This window comes from Tetrahymena thermophila (assembly GCF_000189635.1).
Source record: "Tetrahymena thermophila SB210 genomic scaffold scf_8254667, whole genome shotgun sequence".
Taxonomy (NCBI): domain Eukaryota; phylum Ciliophora; class Oligohymenophorea; order Hymenostomatida; family Tetrahymenidae; genus Tetrahymena; species Tetrahymena thermophila.
The window spans coordinates 1946144-1964638 of record NW_002476434.1 but is presented as its reverse complement, the minus strand read 5'-3'; the positions used below and the strand labels follow the sequence as shown (position 1 = coordinate 1964638).

General features: G+C 22.2%; 3 protein-coding genes across 3 annotated transcripts; 2 read left to right on the top strand and 1 right to left on the bottom strand. All coding sequences in view use genetic code 6, as the record gives it.

Moving 5' to 3' along the window:
* Positions 1-1626: 1626 nt before the first annotated feature.
* On the top strand, positions 1627-4326 carry TTHERM_00039240 (IBR domain protein; the record flags this gene model as incomplete). The annotated part of the gene is made up of 8 exons (XM_972132.3): positions 1627-1753; positions 1869-2107; positions 2216-2476; positions 2619-2735; positions 2790-2950; positions 3038-3360; positions 3473-3751; positions 3812-4326. The coding sequence occupies 8 exons, from the start codon at positions 1627-1629 to the stop codon at positions 4324-4326; spliced, it is 2022 nt and encodes a 673-aa protein (XP_977225.3).
* A 1730-nt stretch (positions 4327-6056) lies between these two features.
* Positions 6057-9480, bottom strand: TTHERM_00039230 (tyrosine phosphatase; the record flags this gene model as incomplete). The annotated part of the gene is made up of 6 exons (XM_972131.2): positions 6057-6125; positions 6186-6554; positions 7215-7709; positions 8678-8839; positions 8974-9264; positions 9376-9480. 6 exons carry the CDS (start codon positions 9478-9480, stop codon positions 6057-6059), a joined length of 1491 nt encoding a protein of 496 aa, XP_977224.2.
* A 3962-nt stretch (positions 9481-13442) lies between these two features.
* TTHERM_00039220 (ATPase, histidine kinase-, DNA gyrase B) lies at positions 13443-17366 on the top strand (the record flags this gene model as incomplete). Its single annotated transcript, XM_972130.2, has 2 exons — positions 13443-13472; positions 13695-17366. 2 exons carry the CDS (start codon positions 13443-13445, stop codon positions 17364-17366), a joined length of 3702 nt encoding a protein of 1233 aa, XP_977223.2.
* Between the last annotated feature and the right edge of the window lie 1129 nt (positions 17367-18495).

Here is an 18495-nt window from a genome sequence, read left to right as displayed (position 1 = left end):
TATAAACATATTATGGTTCTATTTGTCTGATATCTTTGTTTAATATCCATTCAATTTTCTATTATTTTTTATAATTTATTTTTTCAATGCTTCTTTGCCCATAGTTCAGTATTTACCTTTAATTTTGATAGACAAAGCAAAATATTATCACTGAATGAATCTCACACAACTTATATAAGACCATGGGTTTACTTCATTAACATTTATTTACAATGAAATTTTATAAATTTTATGCTAATTCTAATTATTTTAATTGTAATTAAGCTCATTTAAATTCAATAAATTTTCTCAAAATTTTATTCAAATTCAAAAATTCAAATAAAATGTTTTAAATTTTATTCAATCATGTTTTTTTTAAAGTTTTTTACTTTTCTTTTATAAATATTTTTATTGTATAAAATGAGATAAAGTAAACTATTAATTAACATCAATTATAATAATGATCAGAAAAAGTTAAATTAAACTTGTATCAATTTGTTATCATATGTATAAATTGAAAGCAATATATTTATTTTAGAATAGGTATATTTAATAAGATATTCAATAATTTTTAATAATAAAAAGAGAAAGAGCTATAGATGGAGTTATGACTTGATTAATTTTTTTTTTTGATAAAATTAACTTATTTTTTTTAATTGAATTTTATATGATTTAATTTTTAATAAAAAAAATTAAATTTAATCAAAGTATTTTTTTATATTGATAATCCTAGTACATATTAAGAAAATAAATAACAATTTTATATTTAACATTAAATCAGCTTAAATAAATCTATTAATAATCAATAATAAATAAATTTTTTTTAAAAAACCATATTATGTGTACTAGAATGAAAAACAAAAATTTTTAAATTGAAAGTCAAACTCTCATATACCATAAGTTAATAATTAATAGAAATGATATAATTTTATCAAAAATTAATAAAAATGGAGAATCTTAAATTTTTATCTCTTTAATCATTTACTGATAAAAGGTAAATTAAACAAGATAGATTCATTTTTTCAAAATAATTTTTGCTAAAAAAAGTGCAAATTTAAAAAAACTCTGAGTTAATAATAGAATTTATTTTGAATTGAATATTCAGTATTTCTTCAATAAGTAATTTTTTTATAAAGGAAAATCTTGAATTACTTTTGAAATTTAGTTAAATACTTGCCAATGCTTTAAATGATAGATATCTTTTATAAATTTTTTTCAAAGATTTATCAAATAAAATCTATTTAATATGTTAAATAAATGTTAATAATTTCTTTTTTCTTTTAAATTAAAAAATTTTAAATTCAGTATTGAAAAATTCATAAATTATGAAAGTAGAAAACATTTTTCATTTTAGTAAATTAAAATGAAGCATTTTATATATTTTTGCGGGCTTTTGATGTTTTTTATAATTAATTAGGTATTAATTATGAACAAAATCTGATGAAAACAAAAAATATTTTTTGGATCCAGTTAAACGAAAAATAAAGGCAATAAATAAATAATTGTTATTATCTATTTAACTTTGTATTAATTTGAATATTAATATTATAAATAAAGGTTATCAATTAATTAGTATTATTTATAAATTAAAAAATCTTTAGACATAAAATAGCAGTAAAAAAAATTATTAGTAATAAAAATAGTAAAATGAGTTAAGAAGAAAATAAATATGAAATGATCTTAGAAAGCAATAGCAAAGAACATTTATTTAATCTAAGCTAAGATTCAGAAGCTGACGACGAAGAAGATTATGAAGCAGACATAGATATTTCAGGTAATTAAGCTTATTAAATAATTTATTAATAATGATTAATAACATATTACTGCATTCTTAAAGAAGAGCATAATATTAAGAATATTAATTTATTTAAAATACTTATAAATCATAGAAAATAATTAGAAAGATATAGTTGTGGTGCATAAAACATATGAATATATAGAAAAATATTTTGAAGATTTGATTAAAGAAACTATGAAAGAGTATTCCATTCCTTTTGGAAGAGCTCTCTTATTGTTAAGTAGGAATAGTTATGATCATAAAAAACTGCAAATTTCAACAGATGAGAAACTTACCGATTTAATATACCCTAAAATACCTTAGAACATCAAAGACTTAGCAAATAAAAATGTAAAAAATGAGATTTAAATTGCTAACTTTTGAATAGATTTTCTTTTATGAAATACTCATACATTCGAATGATAATAAATGTAAAAATTTAATTTTTAATACTTTAAGGAATGCTTGTTATGCTTTGATAGCTTAGAAGAAGACAACAGATATAGCTTGGCATGCTAGCATTACTTTTGCAAAGATTGTTTTTCCCAGTACATTTAAGAGGTGTTTAAGGAAGGACAGTTTTGCATATTTAAGACATGTCCATTAGATGGATGCTTAGAGAGACTCGGGATGGAAGATTTCAAATAATTTCTATCAGAAGAAAAATACAATTTATACAAAAGGTTCCTTATAAAAGATGCATTTGGTCAATCAGAGACAGTAATAAATAATATTTTTCATTAAAAATTTTTTAACTATCTGATCTGAACAACATTTAAAGCTTTTATTTCATTTGCTTCGAGTGCTATTTTTTCAATTTGTGTATAAAGTATATAATATATATTGAATTTTAATTCAAAAGATACTATCATGTCCACAACCAAATTGTCCTTATGTTTAAATGAGCGTCAAAGATCGAATGATAAAAGTGAATTAATAAAACATAACTTGTTTATGCAATCATGAATACTGCAACTAAGTAAAATAAACTATAAAATGCTTTAATTTCATTTATTTATTTTCTTTATTTTAGTGTAAAGAGATAGGTCACTATCCTTGCTGTTGTGGAGATTTTAGAAAGTGGCTATCAAAGATAGAAAGTCAAGGTGCTTCTGCTAATCTAAATGATGAATGGTTTATCATGAATACAAAGCCATGTCCTAAATGCAAGATTTTTATTGAAAAAAATCAAGGGTAAATTGAATTTCTAACATAAGAAAAAATATTTGTTTATTTATGGTTTTTATTTCAATTAAATAATTTTATTAAAATAAATAACAGCTGTATGCATATGACTTGTAAGCAATGCCAGCATCATTTTTGCTGGATATGCTTAGGTGATTGGAAAGGACATAATGATTATTATAATTGCAGTAAGTTTGATTAGGAAAAGCTAAATGAGTTGCAAAGAGAAAAAATAGAATTAAGTCATTTTAAATTCCATCAAGGCTAATACTCTCATCACCTAAGTAATATTTAGGTAATGAAAAAAGAGATTGACGAAATAATGAATTATCTCAATGATGTTAATAGAAGACTTTTACTTTCGAACTAAAAGACTCTTGAACTCGATATAGTCAATAAATTTTGCCAATAAATACTGAGTAAAATTGTTTTTGGAAATTAAAATACAAAAATTATTTTACCACAAATTTTGAAATTTAATTTTCAATAAATTTTATTTGATTTTATAAGCAATTTAATTTATAAAATTAGGAGGAAGAAAATATTTGCCATTTTTTTATGCTAAGGGATATTTTATTTCAGATAAACAAAAGCTAAAGTTTTTTAATGATTTGATAGAAGATTATGTAAGAATTATTGAAGATTTTAACTCTTCACTTAGCAATCTTAAGGATATTGAGGATAAGGAAAATGAGATTAAGGATAAAATAATTATTAAAAAAAGTTTCTATTAATTCAAAGATAGCTTGTCTAGGAAGTTAGGATCTTGTTCGAATTATATTGACCAAAAGTTGAAATAATTCACAGAAGGTAGGATATTATTTAATAATTTTATTTTTACATATTTTACATGATTAATTTATCAAATAGACCTTGACAACTTTGAGAAAATAAAGGAGTAAAACTCAGAAAAAATAGTACCTGTTAAAAGTGAAATCATATTCTAAAATATCCAATAAATGAAGCAGTAATAGCAAATAAACAAAGAAGAATAGCTTAAAAAAAAAAATATTCTTTCAGCCATTGAAGAAAAGATAGAAGTAGAAAAAGAAGAAGCTAAACAAGCTACTATTTAAAAACAAGAAGATAATAATAAGGATTTAAATAAAAAGAGAAAGGTTTAATTTAGCGATTCTTTAGATCAGGAAGAAATAGATTTAGGCAATAGCCTTAAAAAAAAGTTAAAGTCAAATGAATGCTTAGAAGAAATTCCTAGTAAAAAAGAAATTAATTCTACAGAAAATAATGCTTTTCAAAGTTAGTCAGTTTTAATATACAGGTGTATATCTGAAAATGCACCATTAACATGTTTTGACTGTGGTGAAAATCCTGCCACTAACGAGTATGGAGTTTGCGATGCATGCTTTGATTCATTGAACAACTGATAAACCCTTGGGTTATTGTTTCAAAATTTAAAATTAACAAACAAACAGAATAATTTATATCCATTAATAAATAAATAATTATTTTAATAAAATAATAAAAATTAATTAAATGTATTTAAATAAGTTTTGTTTTAAAATGCATTAAAAAATTAATCTGATTGAGTAAACATATTCTTAATGAATAATGTAAATTAAATAATTATTTGATAAATAAGTCATAATTATTAATCTGTAAGGTTATAATAAATAAGAGGCAAAATCTTTTTTTTAATTTGAGTAAAATAAATAAATAAATTATGTATTATTAATTTATCTTCTTATTATCAATTTAGAGTTTACTCTTTAAAAAATTAACCTTCTGAAGATTTTACAAAACTTTATAACCAACTAATTTGTCAATTCATGAATTTAAAACCACTTTTGTTTCTTATTTACAAATTTTTTAATGGTAATTATGATGCTTTATTTTTTAAAATTTTATGTATTTTTTCTCTTTTTTATTTATTTCTATTTGCAACCAAGCAAGCTTATTAATTTTCATTTCTCTTAAATTTGATCTTAACAAAAATATATGTTTGCCAATTTAAAAAAAGGAATGCACTATTATTATGAGCATAAGCTATTAGTTTTCAGTCAAAGAATAATTTATTTTTTAGCCATAAAAATTATTTACGAATCATAAATTTAAAGAATTAAATAATATATCTAGCAATTAATATAATTGTTTAAATTTATTTTAAAATTTAATTTTATATGTTATTTCCATATTTTTATAGATTTTAACTAGAATTAAAAAGTAGATTTTAAGTTATTATATTTAATTTTTGTTATTAATCTTTGTTTAATTCATAAAAATATTTAAAATAATAGTTTTATATTATCAATACAATAATAGAACATCAGATAGAATATTGCATACTAGTTTTATAATAATTTTAGATTTAATTTAAATATATTTAAAGTATCGATTTGAATTAGAACATGGAAGACTAAAAAAATTTTTAATCTTTAAAAAAAAAATAATAAATTTTTAGAATTAATTTTATGATTTTGTTTAAATTATTTTCATTATGTGAAAATAAACGAAAGAAAGAAAGTCCATCAAAAGCATAAAGAAAGAAAGTAGTTACACCTCAATTTATTTTGTTATTTGACATAAGCGAAATAAATTATTTGGTATTTAAAAACAAATTTGGTTACATGTTTTTGATCTATTTTGATACTATATACTTTTACTAATTTTGAGAGAAAGACTGTAATCTAAATTTAAATTAAAAATTTTATTTATGGTGCTAATAAATTTATGTGGTCTTTTTTGCTACAATATTAAATGGTATTTAATGAAAATTATTAATTTAGGTTTTTGGTGTATTATAAAAAAAAATAAATGTTAAAAAAACCATTTTTATATATAAAAAGGTTAATACTTATATAAATTAGTGATAGTGAGTATGAACGAACAAATAGTAAATTATTTAATTTATTTATAATTGATTAGTTGATTGGTAAATGAATGAGACAGATAGATATATAGATGAATAGGAGATTTGAAAAAGAGTGGAAGACAAAGAAGATGATGGTGGTTTTATTATTTCAGATATTTAATTATCTCTAGATTATCTTTTGGATTCGTGGTTTTTGTTTATTTGTGTTTGTGTTTTGTAACACAGGTAAAGCACTTAAGTTATTAATTTTTAACAAGATTTTGGATATATTATTTATTGGTTTTTTCAAACCTTGATTGGAGTAGGCTCGTATCTTTTAATGGCCGCAGAAAAATTGTTTAGGAAAGTAACTTTCTAATTTATTTAAAATAAATGGTAAACATTTGGTTTGAATGATTTTAGTAATTTAATTACTTTTTTTGGAGAGAGAGCTTTTTTAGAAATAGAATTGGACCTGAGGAGATTTCTTGATTACAAAAGATTTTTAGCGCTGGCAGTATTTTAGAACTATGTATATATGGAAGAGTAAATATTTTAGCTTGGATTTGCTTAAACACCAGCAGCTTAACTAATTTCATTCTATTTTGAAGAAACTTATACTGTTTTTCGGAGGTTTTCATTATTTACAGGTGTTTTAGAAGGAGAGAGAGAGCTGTTAGAGCCACGAGACACAGGCGTACCAGCTGTTGTTTTTGTTGCTAAAGATCCTCTCAAGGGTGTTTTGAATGAATTGCTCATAGAGAGATTTGTAATTAAAGGGATATTTTTAAAACCTTCTTAATCCTTTTAATAATAGTAAAAGAAGTGTTAATTGACTAAAATATCAATCATCAAATAATTTGGCTTAAAGTTAGTCTTTACACAAATAAAAAAATACTTTTATTATACTCTCAAGTTTAAAAATAAACAATTTTCGACAAAAGACAATCATCTGTCAATTAAAAATTTAATTTATCATTTTTTGCAGCTATGTTTGATAAAATAATTAAATATTTATTTAAAATATAAATTAGATTTATGATTCTTAATTTACATTTTTTATTCATTCATTAAATCAATCAATCAATCAAATAATTAATCTGGAAGCATTAACTTAAAAATTCTTTGAAAAAATATTGATTTTGAATGCGAAAAAACTTTAATTTTCTATATAAAATTAGTTGTTTTTTTTCATTTTAAAATTTCAAATCTAAATATTTCTAAATTGATTTTTCCCTCAGAATTTTTATTCATTATTCATTCTCAAAATTATTGAGTTTTTTTATAATATCTAAACTCTAGTTTGTGCTTTCAATAATAAGTAAGTAATAATTACTACGTTTTTATTTTGTGAATAATTTTGTTTTATACTTTTTTTTGAAATTATTTCTTATTTCAGTAATACTCGATAAAAATTACAAAACTAAAATAGCCTTTCAAAAAAATGAAATACAAATAAATTACCATAGAAAGTCTTTTTTCAACTATTTTTTTAGCGTTTTAGTATGAAATTACTTTGGAGATGCGGATGTTATTTGAATAAGAGCGCTGCATTTAAATAGATTTGTCATAACTTTGTAAGTACATCATTTGTGGACCATGGATTGAACCAGGACGAGCCATGCGGGTGTAGGCTATGATTTCTTCAGCAGTGAATTTATAATGTTTAATACAATATAGAGCTATTAATGTGCCAGTTCTACCAAGACCAGCTCTGCAATGAACAGCGATTGGGCAGTTACTCTTCTCCTCAAGAGCTCTTTCTGATAAGGCAAAAAACTAATTAGCTATATTTCTTGGTGGTATTGAACCATCCTCAAAGAATAAATCTATATGATTTATCTTATTATCAACGAAGGGTTGGGGGTTATATGAGTCTGAGTTATTCAATCTAACAACGAGCTACACACCTTCTTTTTTAAAGGGCTCTATGTAAGCAGAAGGAGGAAGAGTTAAATCCTATTTATTTATTATATATAAATGTTAAAATCTAATATATTTTAAAACTCAATAATAATTTGATAAAAAATTGGCTTTTAGAAATAAAATTTTGCAGTAGAGTAATCCTCGATTATAAAATATTCATTCAAAGGATTTTTATATTAAATTCTACCATGAAAAAGATTAATTTCTTTTGAATGATTTATGGTCATCTAATAAACAGAAAGTAATTAGTTATATTTAAATCAAATATGCTAATTAATCAATCTATTAAATTATTAATAAACCATCCATCCATCCAATTCATTCAAAAATCCAGCCAATCAAATTAAAGAGTCATATTCATGCAATTCTTATGTTTTTTTTAAACTTTCATATGTTCGAGTAATAAAATTTAGATTCTTAGCTAATTTGAATTATTTTGTAAGCCAAATAGAGCTAGTTATCAATTTAAAAACTATTTAGGATGATGAGAATGAATATTTTCAAGCGTAAAAAATTAAAGAGTTATTTTTAATTTAAAATTGGTTGATTTGATGTTAAGAGTGAAAATGAATCTTTTTGGGATTGTGTGATAAATTATCAAAAATTTAATTTTGCAGATTATCGTCATAAATAAATAAATATTGCTTTTATGAATATAGGCTTTCCTAAAATTAATTAAATGATAAATATCACAATTTAATAATTTATTGTCTAATCTAGTAGAATTTAATTTGTATGATTCAAGTACCCATGCCTTACTTATTAAATCAAAGTAAAGTCTAAGCAGAAATATTTGGACAATAATTAATTTATTTGGTTTCATTATCTTTTTTCTCTCATTCAATCAAATTCAATTTTAAATTATTCATTAAGACAAAAAAATTTGTTTTTAAAATTTTTAGATTAAAAATTTGTCATTATCATTAATTGAAAATTTTTGTATATCTATAGAATTGCCTTATGTAATAAAATCGTTTTATAGATAGGTTCTAAATGATTACATCAGTTTCATCTCTTGGACCTCTGAATGCGAAGAATTTTTTAGGTATTATCTCAGAAATGTCGTATTTCATAAGCTCGTAGTATCTCTCAAGATCAAAAGTCTTCAAATCAAACCATCCCAACTGTTAAGCCTTTTGGAGGGATCTCATACAATCAAGTAGCTTGATTTTTTATTAATTACATTTATTTTATTTTACGGAATAGATAAATTGGTTATTTAAAAATTATAAATAAAATTTATATATGAAAAATATAAACTATGGTGATTTAAAGTATATGTTTATTTTTAAATTACTGTGCATTAGTAAGGATAATTTAGGGAATCATGATAGGGCTTTAATTCTGGGATAATCTTTTCAAATTGTTACAGAGCCTTTTCAGGGCTGTATCTCAAACATAAAACTTAATATGCGCAAATTAGAAGAACAGAGTTAGTCTATTTAACTTAATTCAAAGAAGTATAATGAATCAAAGTTGTAGTCTAATATTTTGGATCTGTAAAAATTTCATCAAGCTAAGAACAGAAAGAGTAAATTTGAGAAAGATTTAGAGGGCCGTACTCGCTAACTCTCTCATAAACCAAATCCTTTATTTATAAATATTGAAATGAGTATACATATATAAATAAGTACTTTTAAAATTAATATTTATAAAATATTATAAATAAATTGTATGTATTAAGCTTTTGTTTATTTACATTATCAGTTGAAAAATAATAGGTGCTGGGCTCGTACTCAGGTGGGTTGGCAGCAGAGTACCAATAAAGACGTTAGGGAACAATCTCAACAATATTTACTGACATTTTATGTGAAGATTTTGATGTTTTATAGAATATAAATAGGCTTTTTGATGATTAAAATGAAGCTATTAGTAGAGTGGAAAGTGAAGGAAATGAAAGACTTGTTTAGTTCTTAACTTTTCTGTTTTATTTATTTAGTTGGTTAGTATTTTTGAGAAAGATAAATTAGAAGTATTTCTTATTTGTCTTTTGATTTGTTTTTCCTTTTTAGTTTAATTTATTTTTTAATTATAAATATTATCTATTGGGTGCTTATTTCTTCTTTTATAATTTAGATTTGTGCAAATACTTGTTATAGTTAAACCACAATAATACATTTGAACTATGGATTGGCATTACCTTACATATAATAAATCCAATATAATCTGGTCTTACATACTAATTTTAAGATTTCTAAAGCAACAAAATTTTACCACTAATTTTCTGATGCAATAGTGTTTTGTATTTCATAAATATATTTATTTCCAACTTTATTTCTTATCTTTTCTTTTGAACTCTAAAACCGTGCCATTAAAAAATAAAAACATAAATTTAAACAGACATAAAATCAATCAATTAACCATAAGTTGATTTATTAGCTGCCACTCTATTTTATTTACTTTAGTATACTTATTTATGAATGTAATATAAAGGTAATAATATGCCTAATAACCTTAATTAATTAATTATTAATTTATACTTTCTAGTATCTGATTATTTTTTCATCACATTAAGGTTTTAGTAAATAATTTAACAACCCAATCATTAAATCCACATTTCAAAGTTAAGTTGAGCCAAACAAAATTAAATATTTCTTTTTGTAATTTATTTATTTCATCCAATCAAACACATTTCTTAATCTATTTTATCCGCAATTAATATCATTCATAATAGCGGAATAGATAAAAAATCTAAGCGCTATTTAATTAATTAATAATTTTTTATTTCTTTTTCTTTTTCAAAAAGACTCTCATTAATTTTAACTAGCAAACAACCAAACATAAATTTTATTTACACATTTCGATTTACAATCATGCAAAATTAATAGATCTATTTTTTATTATGAGTTAGAAATAGATTTATCTTAATTTTTGTGGTTAATCAATCTCTTAATCTATATATCTATTATTAGGTACTAGCAAAATTTCATATAAATATTATTTATAAAAAAAAAAAAGTTCTGCGTAATTTGAATTTTATTATTTTAGGAAATATCAGAATTACTTTAATTTCTTTAATATAAGACTAACCAAGTAATACTTAATATTTTTAGGACGATCAAAATTGAAAACTTTAATTTTTCAAAATAATCTCAAAAATAAATATTAAATAAAATACCAATTTTAAAAATAATTTTTATTTTCTAAAAAAACAATCAACTTAAAAAAGTACTTTTAAATTGATTTAAATATACATCCAAATTAAGTCTTGTTATTATAAATAAATCATATCAGTATGAAAGCCTTCTTATTTATTAAATATTAATAATTATTTAGTCAGTTTTATAAAGCTATTATGTTTTAAACTTGATATAATACAAATAAATCTTGAATTATTCTTAGATATTCTACTTTATTTTAAAACTACTACCCAGTTTTTTCATTCATTTAGAAACACAACTCATGCTTCACAGAAATTTTAACTTTATTTATTTCCTTTTTTATAATCTCAAAACATAAACTTTAAGCTTATTTTTTAAAATAGTTCTGAAATGTGCATTTTTATCACATTTTTAGAGTAAAATCTTTATTTTTTAGTACATTATCTTATCTACTACTTATTTGTGCAGGATTAATTGATATTTAATAATTTCTGCTATAATTAAGGTTATCTTGTATATGATTTAATATCAAATATATACCTTCTCTACTCTTTTTACTCATTTGAGATTTCTTAATTTGTATCTAGTAATGTAAAAATTTGTTGGGTTTTATTTCATATTTTCTTTAAAACTCATCTATTTCCACTTAAACCTTTCTACTTCTTTAAATTTTCTTTTATTCAACTTATTTTTAATCAGATTCTTATTTTTATTATTCCTTTTAAGTTAAATATTGAAAAGATATTGATGACTTTTTATGTTTTTAAAAATTTGCTTCTTTTTATTTTGTCTATTTTTGATATTTGACATTTTAGGAAATATCGTAATAGCACTTAGTATTTATTAATACAATTAAATTTTATTTTAATTTATTTATAATCTGATACATCAATTTTTTTGAGATATTTATGATTAATCATTAAAAAATTAAATTAAAATAAATTATTCTAATTTTATTTAAGAATAAGTTAAAAAATTCACTGTTAAACACTATTTTTTTATATATTGTTTATAAAAAAACTTATAAACTTTAAAAATATAGATTGATTATAAGTATATCGCATAATAAAGTATTAAATTACAAATAAAAATAAGGAAGGAAATTAATACAAATTCTAATATTTTCATTGATAAATTTATAAATATTCTTATTTTAATTTTAATTTCTTTATATTTTGACATAATTTAAAAATGTTATTTGGCTTTAGAAACAGAAAATTATTACTCAGCTATTAGGCATTTTATTCTCAAAATTCTTAATAAAAATTTTATTATAATTAAATGTGATTCGAATAAAATATGAAATAATTACTCTTGCAGATTTTCAGAATTTAGATCATTTACTTTTCTTCTTTAATTCTTAATTGTTGTATAATTATTATTAATAATAATTCCTTTATGTTTTTTGGGGGCAGAGTAAAATATATTAAACTCATCCAAAGATTTATATTCAATATCTATTTATTTTTAAATTTGTTTAAAAAATTAATATTAAAAATAAGTAAAATAACTATTCAGAAATAAATTAAAGTTGATAACCCATTAAATTCAAATAAATTGTAAAATATGATTTAAAAAATTGAAATTAATAATAATAGAAATGATAATTTTATAATTTGAGAATAAATTATCTTATTAAAAAACATAAATAAGAGCATAATTATTTTTATTACTATTATAAAATTATATAAGTAAGTTTCGACAGCTGATAAAAGTGTTTATAATTAGATTTTAGTAACTTAGCTAATAAATAAACTTATTAAAATCTTTCTATACTTCTATTTTTAGTAAATAAATTTAATTGTTTTCTTCATTTATTTAATAATATTTATTTTATTTTAAAGTTTAATTGTTATTTAAAACAAAATTTTTATCTTTAGCTTGAAGAAAGAGAAATTAATATTTTAACTTATTTTTGCTAATAAGATTATAGCATTCTTTTTACCCTCTAAAATGTTAATTTTTTATCTAGAACTATTCAAAATATAACAAGAAATAAGATTTAATTATTTACAATTTTTCTAACTTGTTTTAGATTAAAATAGAATTTTTATTGATATTTTTTTTTAAAAATTGTATATTTAAATTATAATTTTAGAATAAAAATGAAGAAATTTTTTTAATAAGTATGTAAGTAGCTAGCATTTAAAACTAATAAATTTGATAACAAAAATGTTTAAAGCCATCTATATATATATACTAATTTTTATATGCATTAGTTTAAGAGTAACTCTAATGCTGCTTATATTTGTAAAAATAAATCTTAAGATTAATTTTGATATCAAAAATTTATTAGAATGAAAAATGAATGGGATAATTAAATTTGTTTTTTTTTTGTTTGATTTAATTAAGAAAATCAATTAGCTTGCTTGCTTGCTTGCTTGCTTAAAATGGTCTAAGTAAATTTTGAGATGATTGTTTTTTGCAAAATAACAAATAATCAATCAAGTGATTGACTACTGAATTGAAATATATTAAATTAATTAGTTTTTAACAAATTAAAAAAGCTTAAGCCTAATTAAAAATAATGCGAAAAAACTAGAAAGATTAATAAGGATTCCAATGTAAATTAGCAATAAGGATTCGTAAATAACTAAAAATAATTTTTAAAACTCACTATTACTTTATAATTTGCCTTTTTAGCGGATTTTATGAGATAGTGTCGATGATTATAACAATAGTAGAACAAAAAAAAGTAGACATTTTAAAAGATTTAATTCTCGTTGTATTATTAGTGACCATGATTGCGTTTTCGTATTTTTTAAAAGAATCAAACAAAAACAAATTTTTTAAGGAAGCTCTCAAATTATGTCAGCTTCTTTTCTACCTGGAATACAGCTTTTAAATAGCATAAAATAAAAATAATTACTGCTTTTTTTGTGTGTTTTAAATACTTTTGATGTTATACATTAAATAGATCAAAGAATTACACTATATTATTTTGCTTTACTTTTTTATAGCCTTATATATTATAGCTAGAGTTCTAATACTATCAAATTTCTTAGTAGAATCTTTATACAGTTTATGTTCTTCTTTTGCAATAGCTTCTATATCTATAAGAAATGAGATATTCTCCCACAAGTAGGATGCTCAAAGTTAAAAAAAGGATGAGGAGTGCAGTCAACTGAAATCATTTGAGCAACCCCCAAATTCGGATTAAGTAAAATTAAAACAAGTATCAGGTTAAATCCATAATTTATCACACGGATTAGTCAATCCCTCAAATATTTATGACATGGATTACTCTTAGAACTTTAACATGCGCAAGAAGCAAACTCATAGTTTGAATAATTCTATATACCATACTAAAAGTAAATAGCTCTCAGCAAAAAGTTATGAAGAAAAGCAGTTTGCTTAAATTATTCTTTCCCAAATACGAACAGGCATAGCTCTTATTAATTCGCAATTTCAATTAGTTTACACAAATAGGTATTTAAAGCAGTAAATGAATACATCAAATTAATCTATTCTACTATAGAAATTACTTGGAGTAGAAATAATATAGAATTAAACTAGTCAAGAGGATTGCTGTGATGTTTCTGAAACATGGAGTAAAACGCATTTAAATAACAACGAAAATAATCACAATAATCAAGAATAATTATTATAAAAATAAACACTTAGCAGTTTTAAAACTAATGTCAATACAAATAGTTCACATAATCGAAACTCAAATCACCAACAAAACTAAGGATTAGATAGCCATAGTTCAATTGCAGAAAAAAGATTTAACTAAATTGAAACACTAAACAATATTACAGAAATTTAATCGAGGCTTTATCCCAATCAAAACAATAAAAAAAATAACAATTAAACAAAGAATAAATTAACTTAACAATAGCTATCATTTATAGAAAATAAAACATAATTAAAGCAATTTTCTTAGTCAGAAAAGCTGATACCAAATAAATAATAAAGAGTAAAATTTTAAAAGTGTGATTAACTCCTTAACCAAGATCTCAAAAATGGGGAGAAACAAGAAGAAAAATAAGAATTTTCATTCAAATAGAATGAAATAACATATTTCTGCAATGAATCAAAATGTAATGATGAAAAAAGGTATAGGAAAAACTTAAAAATGGCTCTTAAAAATATGCATCAGTTGCTAATCCCACCTAACATTTTATAAATTTTTAAACGATAATAATTAGTATTACAAGATGTTTTAGAATATCTATTTGAATGCTAGGAAAAACAAGATAAATAAAATTGTTGGAGTAGTGATGATCTCAATGAAAAGAAGAAAACAAATTAAATGCAATAAGATTAAATTATTGAAGCTTAATAAGAATAGTCATAGAATATTATTTATTTAATTGAGAATAACAATTTGGTGTTAAGTTTCAAACAGAAATGGGATAAATCAAGCTATAAGAAAATAAGAGTCGGTTTTTATGCTTCTAAAAAGGGTTATGACCCAAGCGAGTTGTTTACAAATGGAGTTGTTATGATTGAGGTACTAGAAGACTATGAACTATCAAAAACGATAGAAGACCATGAAATAAATGAATACAAGAATCGTATGCTAGCATCAGTCTCACATGAGTTAAGAACACCTCTAAATTGTAGTATTTAGCTGCTTTAATCACTCCTATAAAGAGATTAGGAATATTAAAATATGACCCCTTTGGATGGGGAGATAAAAGAAATGATAATAAAGCCTGCATTAAACTCTAACCTTTTATTGTTAAATATTATAAATGACATTCTAGATTATGGCTAGATCAATTAAGGAAAATTAGAGCTTTAATTTCAACCATTTTCAATTGTTGATGCTATTACTGAATGCATAGATCTCATTTACTTTTAAGCGAATCAAAAAGGATTGACAATCGAAGTTGAGTTTGATGTTAATCTGCCAGAATTGATTTACTCAGATTAAGGTCGCTTAAAATAAGTTTTATTGAATTTGTTGAGCAATTCTTTGAAATTCACAGATGCTGGCACTATCAGAGTCAATTCAGTAGTAGAAAATTTTGACTTAATAAGAATAGATGTAAGTGATACAGGTTGTGGAATTCCAGAAGATAATTTAGAGAAAGTCCTTTAAGCCTTTGGAAACAAGTCAACAGGTAAATTTTTGAACACGATTGGAGCAGGCTTTGGAATGAGCATAGCAAACAATTTAGCTCTTGGGCTAGGTGGAAATCGCTCCATACAAATCTAATCAAAAGTAAAAGAAGGATCTACATTTACTTTCTATGTCATAAACAGAGCTAAAAATAAAAAGGGATGCTAGTATAAGCTAAAAGATGTATTCAACCTTAAACTTGTTAGATGGGAAACTCTCAACAGACTTGATGTATAGTCTACTTATTTAAGAAATAAAAAGCAAAAGACTAAGATACCTTCAGAATTATTAAACAATAAATCCGACTTTGATAATCCAAGTCCTTCATAAATTGATAATCAAGACGTTTAGACCCTATCTCACAAAACAAACACCTTTGTAATAACGTACAGACCGAAAAGTGACAATCTTAAACAAATACCAACTCGTAGTTTCTCAATTGGTCAGAGCATAAAATCAAATTAAGAAATAAAAACAAAAACAAAACAAAATTCATCAACGAAGTATACAAAAAAAAAGAATTCTATTGTTGACTGCTTTGAATAAATGCAACATATAAATCAGCAAAACTAAATTTAAGAACAATAATATTATTAGCAAGATTAGTTTTCATGTCCTTATCTATATAAAAGCGAATAAAAACTTTAGATTATTGAATCTTGTTAGATTTTAGAAGATCAACAAAGTGATTTGGTTTTTATGTTCGCAAGCGATATACCTAAAAACACAACAAAAAAATATTTTAGAGATTTTCTTTTCATAGGTGATGAAACATCAATTAGTTTAAGTCATAGAAGAAGTTTTGATACTGTGAATGACGAAACGAAATACTCTCAAGACTAATTAGAAAGCAAAAACAGTTCTTCAGTTAAAACGCCAAAAGTTGTTTCATTGTTGAATAAAGCCTAATCTATTAATAATTAAAAAGCAGTTTAGTTTGATAAAAATAATTAAACATTCACAAATAAATTATTAGAAAGTACAATAATTAACAGCAACTTGTAAAACAACAATATATTAAAACAAGGCATCTCTAGCTAGAATTCCATCACAAATTTGTAACAAGATGGAAAAATAGTGATCAAGCAATTCAATTAAATTCAATCTTGTAACTGTTCAAAAATATTGGTGGTTGACGACAATGATTTTAATCTCTATGCTATCTAAATGTGCCTTAAATAATATGGTTTTGTAAGTGAAAAAGCAACAAGTGGGTTTATGGCTATTGATAAAATAAAATAAAAATTAAAATAATCTGATTGTTGTTTAACTTATAAGTTAATTTTCATGGATATAGATATGCCCATAAAAGATGGCTACGAGACAACTAAAAACATTTTATAATACTTTTAAAAAAAGAATATACCTCCACCAAAAATATCAGCCTGCACAGCTTATGTGTAAGAAAAAGAAAGGAAAAAAGCATTTGACTGCGGAATGTCCTACTATCTTACTAAACCAATCAATAGCTTTGAACTTGAAAACATATTAAAAATAGAATTTAATTTTAAAAAATGATAATTTTCAATATTAAATTATTACTTCATATATTTTATATTAATTTAAACGTATTTATTTTTATACAATTAATTAATTGATTCTTCAAATTTATGCAAATTTCATTTTATTGAATGATTTTTTATTTAACGAAATGATTTATTGGTGTCACTTTAGAGAAATCATCAAAAAGTTCTCGCTTTTTAAAAAAATTCAATTAATATTTTAGCAACTCTCAATAAATAATTTCAAATTGAAAAGTATTTCATCAAAATAAAGTAAAATAAAAATGATTATTTGTATTTTATTTCATTTATTATGATTTTAAAAAAGAAAACTCTTAAGAATTATTATTAAGATTTTATAAACACAAACAAGAAACTATTTTTCTCATATTATTTTCTTTTGATTGGATAGAATCATATGCAATATTAGAATAAATTAGTTTATATATTTATTGATAGAGAAGCATTTATACAATAAGTTCACAAAATAATCAAATATTAATTTAATATGAAAATTATTTTAATTAATTGACTAGATAAATCACAAAGCGCTGCTATCTCATTTGATAGATTAAATCATAATTATATTGAAAATAATCACCATAAATTTATTTTAATTTAATGATGATTGTTTATTTTAAATAAAATACTAAAAAAGTGAAATTTATTATTTTATTAATCTGTTTTAAATTTATTATTTAAAAACAAATGTAAAATTTTCTAAAAATTAAGAAGTCATTTCTATGTACAATTTTTATGTCAAGTTTAAATTATAGAAATGATGAATTAACAATAATTTATAAACGATCTTATTAGCATTTAATGGAAATGAAATTGAAATAGAAGGAATTAAATTAATATTTCTTGAGTCAGTATTGATCAAATAATTCATAAAAATAGATAATCATTTATTGTGCTATCAAATGAAAGGAATCTTAACACGTTTTAATTGATTTATATGCGATTAGATTGTATGAATGTATTATATTTATTAATTTAACTATTTGTTAGCTGCTTGATTGTAAGTTTATTAATTCATTCTAATTGCTTTAGTAGAATAAGACATTAATCAATAGATATCAGCAAATTTTATTAATAAATTATTCAGAAAGATATTCTTTTATTTTGTAATTAAAAAAAATAAA